This window comes from Cryptomeria japonica, chromosome 11 (assembly GCF_030272615.1).
Source record: "Cryptomeria japonica chromosome 11, Sugi_1.0, whole genome shotgun sequence".
NCBI classification, from domain to species: domain Eukaryota; kingdom Viridiplantae; phylum Streptophyta; class Pinopsida; order Cupressales; family Cupressaceae; genus Cryptomeria; species Cryptomeria japonica.
This window is the reverse complement of record NC_081415.1, coordinates 537,998,262-538,016,272: the sequence shown is the minus strand read 5'-3', so window position 1 is coordinate 538,016,272 and position 18,011 is coordinate 537,998,262. Positions and strand designations below refer to the sequence as shown.

General features: G+C 37.6%; 1 protein-coding gene across 3 annotated transcripts in view; it reads left to right on the top strand.

Annotated features, from left to right (window-relative positions):
• The window catches only part of LOC131048703 (zinc finger CCCH domain-containing protein 63), an 80,110-nt gene that overhangs the window by 26,751 nt on the left and 35,348 nt on the right, over nucleotides 1–18,011 (top strand). For all 3 annotated transcript variants that reach the window (XM_057982769.2, XM_057982768.2, XM_057982771.2), the window contains 2 exons: nucleotides 4,445–4,564; nucleotides 4,664–4,723. In XM_057982769.2, coding sequence (XP_057838752.2) covers nucleotides 4,445–4,564; nucleotides 4,664–4,723 — 180 coding nt within the window. The remainder of the gene's footprint in view (nucleotides 1–4,444; nucleotides 4,565–4,663; nucleotides 4,724–18,011) is intronic.

Genomic DNA, 18,011 nt, shown 5'->3' with positions numbered 1-18,011 from the left:
TTCATACACATTGTTCATGAGTACAATTGAATTACTCTGCTGGACCAGCAACCATAACCCTACCCACCTACAGCCCACAAGAAAAGGCCACATAGGGCCAAAGAAAAAAAGCTGTACACCCTTCAAATAGGGGTGCCATATTAGCTACTCTACTCAACACTCTTGTTCCTAAGCAAGAGGCCTTAATCTACTAACCAACCCATATGGCTCTGCTGGTGAAATAATTTACCCACATTATTCCCCTTCTTGAAGGACCTTAATGTCATGTGAAGATGAGGATTATGTTTCCTCCTCTTCACATCTGTCAAACCTTGGTCCTCTGGAAGGTTGCTCTCACCTTCTACACATTTCACTACCCATCATCATAGATACCACTTGTGACTCAGGAGAATGCTCCTGATTTGTACACTTCAAAACGGGTATCTTTTGCAATGTGAAGTCCACCAAATTGACATTCTTAGGGCAGGCAACTGGCAAAACCGGTGTACATGTAGCTGGTAAAGGAGTAGGGCAAGCCGTAGTACATAGGAGTTGCTTGAAGATGATCTGATTCCTAAAAAGTGTTGGTAGGAATGACATAGTGCTGAGGCTCAGCCCCAAGCCAACAGGATGGTTTGCTTGCTGCTGCTGGAGTCCCCAAATCTTGCCATTTATGACATTGGGATGTAAAGTGGTTTGTGGAGAAACATCTCCTACATCTGAAGGTAATTTTTTCATAATTGACACTTGCTCCTGTTTCCCATCTTCAACAATATCTTAGCAGAGAGTTTGTTGGATAAATCCATTTCAACACATATTCAAGCACAAGTAGAATTCTGATAGTTGATAGTTTCCTTGGAAGAGCAATGATACTTCCCTAGACCATTGCCAATAGCCCGCAAATAGTCTAATTCCCAGAATTATATGGGAAGATATGATAATCACACCCATAAATATGCTATAGTGAAGATTTTTGTTCGTGAGCCAAAGGCATGAAATCAGGGTTTCATGCACAAAAAATATCCTTGAAAGATCTGAGGACCATTTTCCAGCACAAGTTCCTTAACCTCCTGAGAATCAAATTCTAGGATGAAAAACCCCTTAGCACAGGGGTAAATACTAATTTCTCTCTCCATGCATTCTTTCCATTTTTCAGAAACCCAAGAATGTAGGTCACTTAACATGGGCCAAATCTTTGTGAATCTGCAGATCAGGGAATGATTGTGCAGAAAATCCTCCCGGTCCATGGCTAGATTGTCCAGACACACTTCTGGAGCTGTGGGAGAGGGCAAACATGAAAGGGGGAGCCCAGCCTTGCAACAACACCGCCATTGGGGAAAGCCTATACTTCTGAAGTGCTCCTTCAATTTCCAAAATCAGCTTTACCACCAAGACCCACAACTTCCTTAAAGCTGCTTGTCGGATGCTGCCTATAGATAGCCAAAAACACTGCACATTCGTGTGAGGGTGAGGCACCATAAATCACTTGCCTCTAAGGATAGCAAACCATTCCTCACCCGATTCCCAGCCTCCAAACCGGTCCACGCCGCTGAATCCACCATTTTTTCGTGTCTATGTATTGGCCGCTAACTAGGAGAAAGGCGCATTGAAGGGTACAAAATCTACAAATGAAAAGGGGCCAGCGAATGGAGTACAGAGGCCGCAAGCTTTTAGTGCTGCAATTTCTTAAATCGTTAAATTTTTTTATATTTCACGGTTATTTAAATTTGCTTAGTCTAAGTCTGACTTTGAGACAAAAATTAGCCTACTGAGGCCGAGCCCTATGATCTGATGGTGAAGATTATTTTGTTCCAAATTTGAGTGCTGTTTTATTTGTATCTGTGTTAAATTATTTGCATTGTGATTGTTTTCTTTAGCTTTACTTGTTTAATTTATATTTTGTGTTGAACACTACCGGATGCCGGGGGGGGGGGGGTGAATTAGCATATACTAACACTTATTAGATTAAAACATTTATTCGACATCAACCATTTATGACATGTGCATGAGAGTAAATAACTGAAACAGTATATGCATCCACAAAAGAACACCAAGATTTTTACGTGGAAAACCAAACTGGGACAAACCACGGTGAGGATCAAACTCACAATGTATAATAAGTGTTTACAATGATTTAGGCCATAGGCTAAGGAGCTCACTGCTCTAGACTTGTAGGCTTAGGTGCACAACCTTAGAGCAAGATACAAAAGAGAGACTTGCACAACTGAAGATCACTTCTTTAGGACAAGATACAAAACATTTTTTTTTGATACAATGAGAATAAGAAATTGAGCTGCAAAAGGGCATCTACCAACATGCAGATAACAATTTATAGCTTAATACTCATCTGATTCATCTTTCATCTCTGCTCTGTAACACATCTGGACCTTTGTATCACATAAACTTCGCATCATATTCTCATCCTACTTCACTTCATAGCTTATACATTTGCTTATCACATTCTGTCCATCTGATCTATATGTTCTATATCCAAATAGCTTAATTGATCTATCTTTATGTATCCACTGGATCATTAATTTCAATTAGGTCAACTTAAAGATGTAGTGTGTATATTCATCATCGACCCAAAACATTGCATGCGGAAGGCAAAGAAGACGTGTGAAGATTCACACCAAGTCAGCACACCTTTCAATTATCCTCATAAAGGTTCTACACACAACCGCACGTACCAAAACATATAAGCTAGTTCATACCAATTTGCTTTACCCAAAATATTTTAAACCGGACCCAAAAATAAAATATTCAGTCCACCATGAAAGAAGCATTACGTGCTAGGGACAATATCCAATGATTCACAACAAGCTCAAAGCAAACAACAAGACGAGGAATGCAACACATTCCTTCACAAAGTCTTGAAATTGCACCAACACTGATCACTGACATAAATAACGCTCGTAAAGAAACATCCATCCAATTGAGAAATTGAGATCAGTCTGCCATAATCATTCTAATAGCCATCTGATACATATCCGGTACATCCATACATTTCCAGAGAAAGATAGTGTTCACTAGAACAGTCATCAGAGATAGCTACACAGTTTCCGGACTAAATAAAAGACATTAATATTAGAAACACAACATATCAACAACATTAGCCATCCGGAAAACTTATAGTTAGTTAACATAGCATATCCACCTATTCCTGAAAACACCACATCACTCTTCACAAGAATCTGCATACAACTCTGCATCATATTACTAATAGTACTAATTGATAGACATTCAGACCAACAACCAGACAACCAATATCAAAGACTTAACCAGAATACATTGTCAGACCATATACTTCTGCATCATATCACTTCTGGACTAGTAGCACGAACAATCGGACCAAACCAACAACTTGACCAATAACCAGACCACCAATAAGTCAACCAGAGCAAATAGATTGACATCCCAGACTACAACAATAGGTTTGACATCAATGACCACAAAGACTCATATGTGCAACATTTTCATTGTTTTAATGTTTAGTATATAGCTAAGTTTCATATGTGCAACTTTTGTAATGTTATGGAATGTAGTTTTAAGTCCCATTGATGTAATTTGGTCATTTGCAGACATCAAGATAATTTCTTTCAATTCTTCTTATATATTTTTTGAAAGGTTAGCTTGTCTTTTCACCTTTGCTGGCTTTATAGTTTATAATCTATTAATGGTGATTTGTACAGCTGATTGCTTTATGATTCATATATGTAACTGCATATATTTCACACTGACATTGAGAAGAATTAGAAAAGAACTTTATTTTCTGTCAGTGTGGTTGTAAAGGTGTCATGGTAGAAATTTACTTTAAGTTCATCCAAAAAACATTCCATCTTCTAGCTAAAATGTTTGATCAAACTTTAAATCATTTTCTTGGTTTTTATTCAGAGTTGACTTTTTTTTGCTTTTAAAGTTTAGTCACTGTGAGCAGGTTAAAAGTTGGTTATAAAGGATCTGGTGGTCTGTTCAATGACAATCTTTAAGCCCCTTCTTGGGATAATATTATGATTTTGTGAATGCAAATGTCACCGATTCTGATAAACATGCTGTAATATTGTATAACAACATTCTGAATTATTAGAAGAAAAGATTTGTTCCATCAGTCAATGCTAGTGGACATCTTAATTCTATTGTCAACTTCTGCTTGCATAGACATTTAAATTTTATTCTAGGTTACTCCAATCACAATGTATCTGATTAATCAGACTATATAAATTAATCCTCAGATGTACCTATGAAATTCTTCAAAAATGACATGTTATAACCTTGCAGTATTTAGATGCTTGCTTTTATCCCCTATCTGTTTAAGTTTAGAAATGATATTATGCTCACAAATACATATATGCTATATACACTTCTTCTGTATGCTCAAGTTTTGATGGTTTGTAATGTGTTGCTCTACTGGAAAGTAACATTTATATGTTATTTGATATTTGACATGGTGTAAACAATTTCACAGGTTTGGGACCTTGGTACATTTCAATGTATCCAAACCCTTAGAGGTCACACATCGGTTGTCATGTCACTTCTGTTGTGGGAACAGTTTCTCTTGTCAAGTTCGTTGGACAACACAGTGAAGGTAGGGAAGCTTGTATGATATTATTATATGCTCTTTGCAATATATAGATATGCATAATTTGAAAATGCTGACAGTAGATTTCTACCTCATTTAATGCAGGTTTGGGTTGCGATGTCAAGTGGCTTACTTGAAGTGACCTACACTCATAATGAAGAACATGTACGTCATCTATGTTTTTGGTTTTATTAAACGTTGCAGATATTTTATTTTCATTGTTTGCTCAATAATTTAACGTGCATATTTGTGGCCATAGCATCTGTAACGATTATTTGCACCAATCACCATCTCCTCGTGGAACACCAGGATTAAAATTTCCAATATGCATATAACTAACTTGTAATGTGCCTTTTCTTATCTGAATGCTGAATGGAGTTTCGGTCAGCAAGTAGTTAGGAAATAAAGGCCCTGTTGGCAGGTAACTTAGATATAGGACTGAGTGTTCAGTCTTCAGCTGGAATAAGGTGAATCAGTTCCCACTCAGTATTGCTAGTTTTGTTTCAGTTAGATATTCAGTTAGTTGTCACTCATGGTGGAATTAACTACCATTGAGTGACATAGTTGCAGTCCTCATCAAGGAATGAGATGGTAACTGGGCAGTTAAAATGCCAGAGTGATTTTAAAATTTGAATTTTAGATTTTAAAACCAAGACTTTATCTCATCCACTTGATGAATTGTTCTCAAGTGTCTTTGGCAAACATGTTGACCTCATTGAGTCACTGGAAGAAATCTTCAGTGCAACAAAGAAGAAAAACTGTTGGGCTAAAGGTGAGGTAACATCAACAGGCATTGTAGAAAGTGTTGTATGATCCTGCTTGAGAATTGTCTGTCATCCTAGATCACCTAGCTGTGTATGCTTGAGGGAAAGTGAATTCAAGGAGGGAGGACTTGTTATGTACCCTTTTAAATCTGAGTGCTTAATGAAGTTTCTGTCAGCAAGTAGTTAGGACATAAAGGTCCTGTTGACAGATAAGTCATATTTCAGACCAAGTCTTCAGTCTTCATCTGGAACTAGGTAAATTAGTTCCCAGTTAGCATTGTCAGTTTTGTTTCAGTTAGATACTGAATGTTCCATTCTCACACCTAGTCAGTTGTGCTTCCCATTAGCCTATTCACGGGTTTCCGTAGGCTATTCAGAGTTGGTTAAGGGATTAAGAGTTTTGTGGGGAGCTCATGCTTGTAGTTTCAGCGTGTTTCGACAGCATATGTTTTGGGCACTAGGCCTCGATATCAGTTCCTCTCCACTTCTATGTGAAGTGTTCTCTTTTTTAGTGCTGTAGTGGAGTTTCTAAGGTGATGGGAAATAATGTTTTTGTATTTCTCACTTAAGTGTTCGAAAAGTGACTTTAATTTTATTAACTTAAAGTGATAAATATTTTATATTGTCTCAAAAAGGGGACGCCTAGCTGGGGAGTTGTGTTTTAAAAGTCATTTAGGGGCCTTTTTCTATGCAATATTATATTTGAATATTCAACTTTACCCTAATTTCTCCCTTCAAGTCTATATAATGCTTGTGCACACATAATGAGATGCTGTTGAAATGAACGTAGAGAGTTCTTTCAAATATTGTTGAGGATGAAAACCCTATACAATTGACTTGGTTTTGGTGGTGCAAGATCCACCCTAGCTGGTTGTTGATTTTTGGATAGAGTTTTTAGTGTTTGCTTGAAGTTTGTTGATAAGGGTTTGATGAAGATGAAGATATATGAAGTATTTTGAATTGGGATTGCAGATTTTGATGTGATTAGTGGTTTTTTGAATTGCCTCAAACTTGCAACTTTTAGGTATCTTTTCTTGTGCTGGTTGTACATTTCCAGCCTGCCTGGAATTCATGTTTGCTCATATCTTCAAGATTGATTTTTTAATCTTTATGGGTATTTTTGCATTGGATTTCTCTTGCATTGGTTCTTTGCAAGAGTTTGTCCACATTTGATTTTCAAGCCGCTCACTTGGAAAGGGCCATATAGCTGCTGGGTAGCATGTGAGGGATTTTTTTAAGGGTTAAACCTGCTATTAATGATTGCAAAATATCACCTTTTGAGGTGCATATGTGAGTAGAAGTGTCAGCAGGTGTTTCTTGGCATTTCGGGTGGTGGAAGAAGGTCATTTGAATTTCTCTACTAATCGTCTCTGTACATGACAGTGCCTAGATAGCTATAGCTAGTAAGTTTAATTTTGTGCCTTGGGAATGATTGTTTATCATTTAAGTAAGCTGGTGTTAAGTCTGATTGGTTATAGGCAACTTCCCTTTGGGAGTGTGGATTTTCCCATTGATGCCCTTGGAGCTTGTTGTTGCAGAAACTTCTGAGTATGTTTCAGTCCTAATGTTGAGTTCTTTATGAGACAAAGGAACTGTAATGTTGAGTTCTTTATTATACCTCACAAAGACTGTGAAACACATAATTCCAGTGGACTGTAGAGTGTTCTTTTCAATAAATTGCTGCTACATGTCTGTTAAATCAAGTAATTGCTCCATATTGAGGTACTGCAGTCCTATGGACTGCTAGTTTCAATGTATTTATATTTCATAATCTTTTGTTGCTTCAAGGTATCAAAAAATTCATTAGCATTGAGAAGTATGTGTTTAAATTATTGAAAAAATTAAATTTGAGTTTCCAGTCAGCAAACTTTCAATTTCCAGTTGCTATGCAATCATTTTATTCGGCAAAATGTTCCAAAAAAATAGGGGGTTATATTACACAAATGATGGAATTAAATAATTTTGGCTGGATATAGTTGCAGTTCCCATCAGTGAATTATATAGTAATTAGGCAGTTAAACACCAGAAATTATGGATGCTTCAGATCATCATCTTGTGAGGATGGAAAACCTCTGAGACACTTTACTATAATATTAAACACTAATGTTCTAAGACCCCACTTATTGACAAAAATGGAAGGATCTGAAGGTTTATGGTTTTTGAGATGTGCAGCATTGGGGAGAAATATCTTCACAAGCAACCTTCATGACAACAACCACTAGAGAAAGATATGCAAAGGGTTATCAATTGGGTTTCTTGTCTGTCAAGGTGAGGCATTTGATTTGATAAGTGATCCTTGATAGCTTGGAACAATTTCTCCTTTATACTTTATTGGTGAAAGAGTCACCACCTTTCATAAGAATTGAGTCACAACTTTTCATTTTTGCCTTTTAGAATAATAAATTAGTTTCCAAAATGATCTTCTGTGGATGTCCTCCTCAAATGTAACCTTCTCCCCTTTATATCTTACAATGTGAGGGAGAGTGACACCTCTTCATCATGTATGCTCTTTGCAAGGGTCACACATTTCACAATTGTTACCATTTGAACACTCTTTGTTGTGGAGTTATCAATTGGGTTTCTTGTTTGTCAAGGTGAGGCATTTGATTTGATAAGTGATCCTTGATAGCTTGGAACAATTTCTCCTTTACACTTTATTGGTGGAAGAGTCACCACCTCTCATAAGAATTGAGTCACCATTTTTCATTTTTGCCTTTGAGAGTAATAAATTAATTTCCAAAATGATCTTCCATGGATGTCCTCCTCAAATGTAACCTTCTCCCCTTTATATCTTACAATGCGAGGGAGAGTGACACCTCTTCATCATATATGCCCTTTCCAAGGGTCACAACATTTTACATTAACCACCCTTTGAAAGAGTAGAACCCTTCATAATTTCTGTCCTTTGAAAGAGTCACAATCTGTCACAATTACCTCCCTTTGAAAGATTACAACCCTTCATCAGTCTGCCCTTTGAAATAGTCACACTTTTTCACAACTACCACCCTTTGAAAGAGTACAAGCCTTCATCATTTGTGCCCTTTGAAAGAGTCACTTATTTTCTTCTCATTCCTTTCTTCTTCCATTAATGTTTCCTTGATTCCCATGCTTCATTCTTCTTTCCTTCCTTTCTTCATATACCCTTTCAAATGAACCCTTCTCCCTTTTACATCACATTTTTGAAGGAGTCGCAAATCTTCACTTCATGCCTTTTGACCCTTCATCAAACTCAATTAAATTTTAATTGTAATATATTATATTTATTTTTTTATATTTTAATTTTATTATTAATTCCTTTTTCAAAAAGGGGACATAATAGTTTTCTTTAGGCAATGCTCTTGCATTGGGATCAGAAAAAACTTCCTTGTTTTGTGCAAAATACCAAGGAGGACATCATAAACAACCTCAGAACTAGATGAAGGCCTGTGTCATAGTTTGAGGAAAGATTTGCAGAGGGGTGGAAGGTTGAAAAAAAACCACCATGATTTTTATAAGAAAAAGATGCCGTTTGCACCTTAGAAACATCTTTAGGCTTCCTAGCCTTCTTGCCAAGTTTAGCACTAGGTAGTTGCTTGCAAAAAGTCAGTCTACAAGATCAATCAATATACCCAACCTTATGACATCTCTAGCACCGAGAAGGGAGGCTTTCATAATCAGCCTCTCAAACTAACATCCCTCGAGGGGAAGAGGGAATAACATGTTTTGGGAGTGGTAGTTTTGGGTCTTTCAATTTCTTAAATTGGCATACATTGTATGGCATTTATTGGTTATTTTAGGGTTTTCTTCCACCAACTTGCTAAGATCAACTCCAATCTTCTTTGAAACAGTTGACACCAAATTCTAGGGGATGTAATTGAACTCAATGCTCCTCGGGTATGTGTGCCTTTCCTGGGTACCCCAATCCTCGTCCTTGAAACATTTTGGAGACTCTGGGACTTCGGATTGCTTTGCCTAAGACAACTCCTTATACTATCGGTGATTCAAGCTCAAGCTCCAATTTTGATACAGACCTACACCAACTTGCTAAGATCAACTCCAATCTTCTTTGAAACAGTTGACACCAAATTCTAGGGGATGTAATTGAACTCAATTCTCCTCGGGGATGTGTCCCTTTCCTGGGGACCCCAATCCTCGCCCTTGAAACATTTTGGAGACTCTGGGACTTGGGATTGCTTTGCCTAAGACAGCTCCTTATACTATCGGTGATTCAAGCTCAAGCTCCAATTGAAACTTGTCATTTTATAGTTGAAACTTGGAGCCTTTGGATATTTTGTTATAATTCTTATAGAATATGTATGCTTTATCAATGTTATGAATATTTGAAATTTCTTTATAAATTTGTAAAATTTCCGTATTTTTTAGCAGCCATCCACTGCCATCCCCTAAAAAAATGGCCCAAAAGGACCCTCATATTAGAAACATGTCTCGCTGTTCCCTACCATCCCCATCCTCGTCCTTGAAACTTTGGGGAACATAGACTGAACCCAATTTGTAGATAAGGGAGTTTGGTAAAGAGGATAGACAAGGTACAACTTCCAAGGTGAAAAAACCATCATGATCTGTTATTGCTGAACACATCAACAACACTTTGGCTTTTCTTCATTTGAGGGGAGATGTAGAATTAAGAAACCCTTAGGAAGAGTAAAGATATGTAGTTCTAGCCCCCAAACACTCATAATCCTGTCTTCTATGTCTACATAGGAGAACCATCTATTAATGTGTGCTCTAACCATTGTAGACTGAACAAAAGAAGAACAAACTTTGGGAGAGGGGAGTTCGCATCAGCATTGGTCAAAGAAGGATTTTTTCTTCTTTTATGAGCATTTTTCATCAATATCTTACTAGCCCCCAAAGTTGGATAGATGTTTTTTGACATTCATGTCGAGATAGAGCGAGAACCTCCTTCATCTAACAAGGTTCCTACATTAGGGCATTTGAATATTTGGCAAATAGTAAGTTACCAATTCCTTCATTTTTGATATCATTTCTATACAAAACGAGATGGGTTTGGAAGAGAGATGGGATGGGGAACGAGTTTGGTTAGTGCAAAACCTTTCTATCTTGAGTACCTTTTGGTTGATGAAGAAATTGAAATTGGCAATGCAAACAGTTGTGGAGGCATTGAAGAAGTGCAAAAAGAGGAACATGGCATGGTAGGATGTGTGGGATGCTGCTATGCTGTATATTAGTGTGATGGGTTTGTTGGATTTTGTTCTAATGTAGCTGGGAAATAGGATGATGGGCAGTTATGTAGTGCTTAGGGCTTTCAATCATGATACCATAATGCTTGAATACTTTTTACAGAATGTTAATGATGCCTTATTTTTCCCTTCCCATTCCCATGATGATGATCCCTTCATTTTCAATATAGTTTTTCTTGGATGTCAGTAGATCTAAACTATTTTGTCATTTAATTGGATTGGTTGGCATTTCTTTACTTTTAATTTAGTGAATTCTTGTGTAGGGATTGTTACTGAATTCAATAAGCAACTAAATTAATTGTGATTTCGTTCCATTGTTTTGAGGATAATGCCTCCTCATATGCCAAGAACCTCATTCTCTTGGGCTTGCTATTTATTGTCAATTTGATGTTTTATGTAATTTTTATTTGGACTTATCAAATTGGCTCTGTCTTAGTCCCTAATTATCATTTCACACCTAATGATTAATTTAAAAAATTATTCCCCAACATTATTATGTGCTCATAGACATTAGATGACCCTATATCATAAGTGGGGCAACTGGCCTTGACTTCAAATATATAGCAAGAGTATCTGTAACATCCAACATACGACTTGAATAAGGTCAAATGTTTTTTTACACCTGATTAATAAATGGTTTCATTATTAGAATTATTAATTATCTTTATCACTATCAACTGTGTTTTCAATTATGGGGGCTAAAGTGCTATAAGTGTAGCTGAAGTCTGATCCTGCACCTGAACTGATAACTTAGTTGGGAAACTTACCCTTCCTCATGGCTGACACGGAATGGAAAGCACTTGCATCATGATCAGTACTAACAGATCTAGGATGAGGACAATTCCCAAAACCCCTTTTTCCTGCAGACTACCTGTGACAAACTCTTGCCCTCACAATCCATGGCACATTATGTTGGTTTATTGTTCTTTCCTAATACGAATGTGGAAGATGTTGATCCAATACACCTATCTAATTAATCAGTTTTTTAGACAAAAAAAACAACAGAGAAGTATCAAGTTGTATTTTACTAAGTTGTTCATAAACTACTAGAGGATACAAGTTAGTAGATTTTCAACCTCTTTAAGCTGGACTCGTTAAGGGCAAAAAGGCTTTCAAGGGGTGGGTAGTTTATTGTTATGGCATTAGCTGGTCCTCTATTTGTCAGAAGCCGTTACCTGTATGCTCAAAGTACGAAAGAGTCCAGGTAAGACCAAGGAGCAAACTATGACATTGCTTATAATTTATGAACATTGTGATTCATTTGTAACAGCATCAAGTTTTTTTTGATATTATTGTCTGATTTGCTTGAGATAATCTGTTATTATAGTACAGACTTGGTAGTTATCTGCACTAAATTAGCATTTAGTTAAACCAGTGACATAGTAAATAACGGTAGGCTGGAAACACTAGTGTAGGGACAAGAAATACATTTCCCTCCTCGTTGTTTAGTGACCATTTTTGTATATGTTGTGGCTGTCCCCTTACTAATGTAGCACATACTGCGATTTAGAATGCCACCCCTATGTAATTGTTGTACCCTCACGTCTCCTTGTGGCTATAATGATTGTAATAATAATTCCTTAAATTACTCCTTCCTGGCTAAGGTTTAAGAAATGTTTAATAATTGTTTTCATTGGTTTACAGTACAAATTGCTCTACTGTTCAGTTTCAATACATAATCATGAAGGTGAAAGCAGAAAGCGAAGCTTATGGGAGCTAACAGTAAGCATCATATATGAGATTTGCCAAGAGATAAGCTTCAGTCCATGGTAAGAGAGGCATGTATTCATTCCATAGCCGAGTTGCACTTGTCTCTTGCTCTATTGAAGCCATGCACAGTAGTGACTTTTTTCTCACACTGCCCCATTGCAAATGAGGACCCCCTATTTTTTTTGCTTAGGCGTCAAGTTCTTTTTAGGGTTTTATCAGTAAATTTTGATCTCCAGAGCAATTCACTTTCAGAAGTTGGTAATTTGAGCTATCTTTGAGCTAGGGTCCTCAAGATTGAAGGGTAGAAGCGAAAACACAATGTTGAAAATTTTGTCAAATGTTGTCAATTTTGTAGATATGTTGTCAAGTTGTCATGTTGCAAGATTGTCAGGGGTGCTCAAGGTGAGCAAAATTAGAAATTTCCCTCCAAGGGTTGATTTTCCACCCTTTTGATGGAATCAGGTGTTGAGCGATGAAGTTTAGTTGGCAAAAATTGGAAATTTCCTTCTGCATGTCGAATTTCCACTCTTGGAAATTGAGTGCAAAATATGAAGGAAATGAAATCTTCCAAGTGGAGGTTGATTTTCCAGTCCAAGAAGAAATTTTCAAGGCAAACTTTGGTGAAGGTAAAAATCTTCCTCATGTGTTGTCAAAATTTTCAAGGCAAAATTTTGTGAAGGTAAAAATCTTCCTTTGAGTAATTGAGAAATTTTAAGAGAAGGAATTGAGTAGGGGTGAAATCTTCTTCCTAGAGGTTGATTTTCCACTCTAGATGAAAATTTGTTGATAAGTGGAATGATGAAGGTCAAAAAACAAGGAATTCTAAATCTTCCTCGTGCATGGTCATTTTCCACTCCTTCCTCCTAGAGGTCGAATTTCTTTTCTTCAAGCAAAGATGAGCAATACAAGTAAAAAATGGATCAAGGAAGGTGGAAAAACATGGAAATCAAAATCTTCCTCGTGCGTGGTCATTTTCCACTCCTTCCTCCTACATGGCGATTTTCCACCCTTGCTAATTAGAACAATGAATGGAAGAAGATAAAATTCTAAGGCATTGAATCAAACCTTCCTAGTAGAGTGCGATTTTCCATTGCCATTTTGGATCAAGCCTTGAACGAAAATTTTAAAGAAGCAAAACCTTCTTCCTAGTAAAATTCTGCACCTTCCTCGTGCGTGGTCAATTTCCAGATAAAAGCTAATGAGCTTTCAAGATGAAAACCGTACTTGTGCATCCCAATTTTCCACACCTTCCTAGTGCATAGCGTTTTTCCACTCTCTACATTTGTGCAATTTAAGGTGATTTAAAAGCAAACTTGAACAAAAGCAAACCTTCCTCGTGGGGTGCGATTTTCCACCCTTTCCTCCTTCAAGACAAATTTCCACCCTTTATTTGCAATATAAACTTAAGCGCTACACATTATTTAATTGTGAAACCGCTTGAAGGGATGCCGACTTGATCAGTAATCGCAAAACAAAGGTGAAGTTTGATTAATTACAAGCAAATAAAAACCCTTTTTATTAAGCAAGTCAGCTAGAAGAGAGAGTTGAAGGGTGCGATCCTTGATTTCAAGTCATATAAAACAAGGAGAAAGTGCTTAAAATCAAATTCAAGTCTGCTTAAGTAAACTAGCACCAAGGAGAGCATTTTAAGATCGCATAAGGAAGAGGAAAATAAATCGAAGCCAGCATTAGTGGAATTCAAAACTCAAGCAAGTTTTGCCAAGCATTGAGAGGCGAAGTTGAAGGAAAAAAATTGTTGGAAGAGGAAATTAAAGAGGGCTGATCAAAGATCAAAGCCCAAATCATCTTCTACCAAGGGAGAGGAATTGAACTTTAAAGCAAAACATTCAGCAATCTGATTTAAAATCTGCACTTTTTCAAGAGTCACTTGTGAGGAATTTTATTGTTAAATATTGTCAAGTGCATATTTCAATTCCTGGAATTGCCATTTAAAGCCTGAAATTCTGATTTTAGGACTTAAATTCAAGATTTGCAAGCAAAAAATCAGAACTTAAGCAATTCTGGAATTGACTACTTGGAAGCATTTTTACACCGAAGGTGTTTCTTTACTTGAAAATAACAAGCCGTTTTTCCAGATCTACGGTTCATAGTAGTGAAGGATCATGCAAGATGATCGAACCATTTTCAACCATTAGATTTCCCCTTGTTTTTCCCTGCCAGTTTGTTAGAATAATATTTTTTTATTCTGTTAATGGTCAATAATGTAATTAGCTGTTAGACATCTTAAATGTCTACAGTAGCAAGTAGTTAGAAGTAGTTGATTCCATTAATATCTACAGTGTTTTGTAATTCCTATATATTGTAATCTTTTCTCAGCTAATAAACATTGTATTTTACCAGTGAATCTCTGATTTTCACATGGTATTAGAGCACAGGCAAAATTTTTTTATAATCCTAAATTTTTATTTAGTGAAATTTTTTCATAAAGAATTTTTTCGTGCTTTTTTCAAAAACTCGACTAGAGTTTTCTGCTACCTGTCAGGTGCTTGTGTGTGGTCGTGGCTCAAGGGTCTGTTCGTGGTGCCATCCCTTCCCATGCGACATTCGTGCCTGTTTTGGATTGCGGTTTGTAACAATCACGATCTCTTGTTCGCGTTTTTGGTGACTCCACTCGCGTTTTTACCACCATCTGCGCCTCTTTTCGGCATAAATTGCGACCTCTCTCCAAATATCGCGATTTTTCTTTCGCGCAATCTAATGTTTTGTTTTGTGGCGACGACTATATTATGTATTCCCGCGCGACGTGTCTGCCCTCTGTGTGTTCGTGGTTTGTTCTTCTCTATACAAATTGCTGGCCGTTTTTTTGTTCAAGCGTGATTCCTTGTTCTCGTTTTCTCTATTCTCTGTGCATTTTGCGGTTTATTCTTGCAAACCCGCGGTTTTTTGTTACAGCCCCGACTAGGATTTCTGCGGCCGTGGCAAGGGTTTTCCAAACTTAAGAATCTTTTACAGCCGTCTAGGGTTTTCGAACCCTCAGTCTTTTTTTGTGGCTAGAGTTTTTTGAATTTTTTTTCAAAAAACTATCAGCTGGGTTTTTTCATAAAGTTTTCTGGGTCGTCATCAGTTTTTTTGGGACTCCTAAAAAATATCTGCCGTGCTAGGGTTTCAGTTTTTGCCTTAGAATCCAACTTGTAGAATTTTTTTAAAAGCCCTCTGATTTCATTTGCTGGTTTTCGTGCATTGGAATTCGTGCCTTCACCAGTTCAACCTTGGGGTACTTGATGGCTTCTCTGACAAACATTATGCTCTAAAGTAGCCAAAAATTCAACGACTGCAACTACGACACTTGGAAGCAGCGCATGTTGACAATTTTTGAGTACCGATGTCTTGGTTCAGTTGTTTTGGGCATGTCTCAATGTCCAACTACTGCCGGAAAGATCAAGACAAATGGGATGAGCGCAACCGAGAAGCGGTCAAGCTCATTAAACTCTCTGCCATCGATGAGCAGCTACCTCAAGTACTGTCCGGAAAAACTGCGAAGGAGATATGGGATCATTTGAAGAACATGCTCTTTTCGATAATGATGGTCAAGAGGACACTTTTGCAGGATCACTTGACAAAGATCAAGGACATCCATGACCAACTTGAGGCGATTGGTCGCACAATGGAGGAAGAGGACATGGTTGTTATCACTTTGAAGAGTTTGCCCATATCTTATGAGCATTTCATCGAAACGCTCAATATCACTTCCACTGACGTCGATTTGAAGTTTCCCGATCTTTGTAACAAGCTTTTACAGCAAGATCGGTGGCTACAATAGTTTGGAAGTAGTACTAGTTCCACCTACACCGAGGAAGCGTTCTCTGCCAAATCTTCTGCTAAGAACAAAGGGAAGGCTCCATCTTCTCAGTCGAAAGGCTTTGGTTCTTCTTAGTACAAGAAGAAGAAGAAGAACATTCAGTGCAATTATTGTCATAAGTTTGGTCATATGAAGGCCGAGTGTCGAATTTGATTGGCTTCTCAACAAAAGAAGCAGAGAGGGTCTCAACAGAAGGCAAATGTCGCAGAGCACTTTGAGCAGAAAGAATCTGCATTCTATGCTTTTATGGCCAAGATAACAGCAAATCCAATACTCTTTTGCCTAGTATACTGATTTAGGGGCTTTGCGGCATTTTACTCATCGTCGGGATTGGTTTACAAAATTTGAACCATTCTCGGATTCAGTAATCTTCGGAGGAGGAGAAGAGTACACAGTTGTTGGTAAGGGCAATGTCCAGATTCACTCCGGAGGTAGAAATTTAATTTTTCTTGATGTCTACTATGTTCCAGGCATGGAACATAACCTCCTCTTTGTCAGCCAGATCATGAGGCATTCTCCTCAATTAGATGTTGTCTTCAGTTCGTCCACCTGCATCATTGGTTTTTTTTTTTTTTGGTAACCCAGAGGTATCCCCGCGTCTCGTCCCAGCGACCAACCTGTTGACGTGTATTTTGTACACTGCCAAACACAGAATGAAATACCCAAATGGTACCTTATCCTCTCTTGAGTAAAGTCTTTGAATGCTGAAGATATCGCAAAAGGATCAATCAGAATGACTTCAAGGTTCTTCGCTGTAGGATCTCTACGTGTGGACAAGCACCAGTGGTCGTTGATGTGATTTGCTGGAATCACAAGGGGACTTACACTTGATGACTGAACTTCTGATTTGCTTTGAATATTGCTGGAACACAGGATTTTACTGCCTTAGATTTGAAAAAAAAGGAAAAAAGACGAGGGCGAGGAAAGGATCTAATCCTAACACTAAGAATGTAAGAGCAATGAATGATCTTTGATGAAATTCTAACTAAGTCTTGTTTTGACATCCCAGGACCATCTCCACAAGGTTAGTGCGATCTTCGAAGGAAAGCTTTATGGTGTTCAAATCATCACTACAGGCATAGACACCATCAGGTTGATGCATATCAATGAAGAAGCGACAATTGAAGTTAAGCTTAAGCTGAATGATTCCAGTTGACTACACAAGGCAAGTCTGCAATCAACAAACTGCTAGTAGTATGGATATACGAATTTCACCATTAATCAAGCACATTTCTTCCACTCATCTAATAACATGAAATCAAATATGAGAAATATAGAGACCATGCAAATTGTCGAATCGACCCATAAATTTCACCATTTCTTCAATGAAGTTTTACAAGTCTGTTACAACAACATCTTGGCAACAATCTTTGCCTTCTCTCTCTACTCTACTCTAATTACTATTCTATCAACTAGCTAATCACCTTCTAACTACTCTCTATCTGTCTTCTATTAACTGCCTTTACAAAATGAAGAGTCGGGGCTTATATAGTGCCTTGAATACAATTCGATGGCTCAGATCCATTTGAGATCAATGGCCAAGATTCAATAATGAAAACCCCAATTAGGGTTTGTTACAACCATTACATAACATTAATGCTTGACCAATGATAAAATTATATCTTTAAGACACATGTCTTCTCTGGAAAATTCGACCAATAGATAGTTGGGGTAGGTACATCGAAGTTTGTGCCACCCCCCATGAGTTAGGTACATTGAATCTGGACATGCTGAGGTGGACCAATCCAATTGGAGAAGTGGTGACTGGGATGCCACCTCATCTGACACTTGGTTGATGCCAATTTGATGTTGCTGAGAAGCTAGCTTTAATTAACTCTTCTGGAACTATCTGCTTCTTCAACGAACCCTTTGCTCTGACTTCTTTTGTCTTTGATTTTGCAGGATGATGATGTATCTCGCCTTGGAATGCTGGATTGGAAGAAGTTATTCCTGATGAT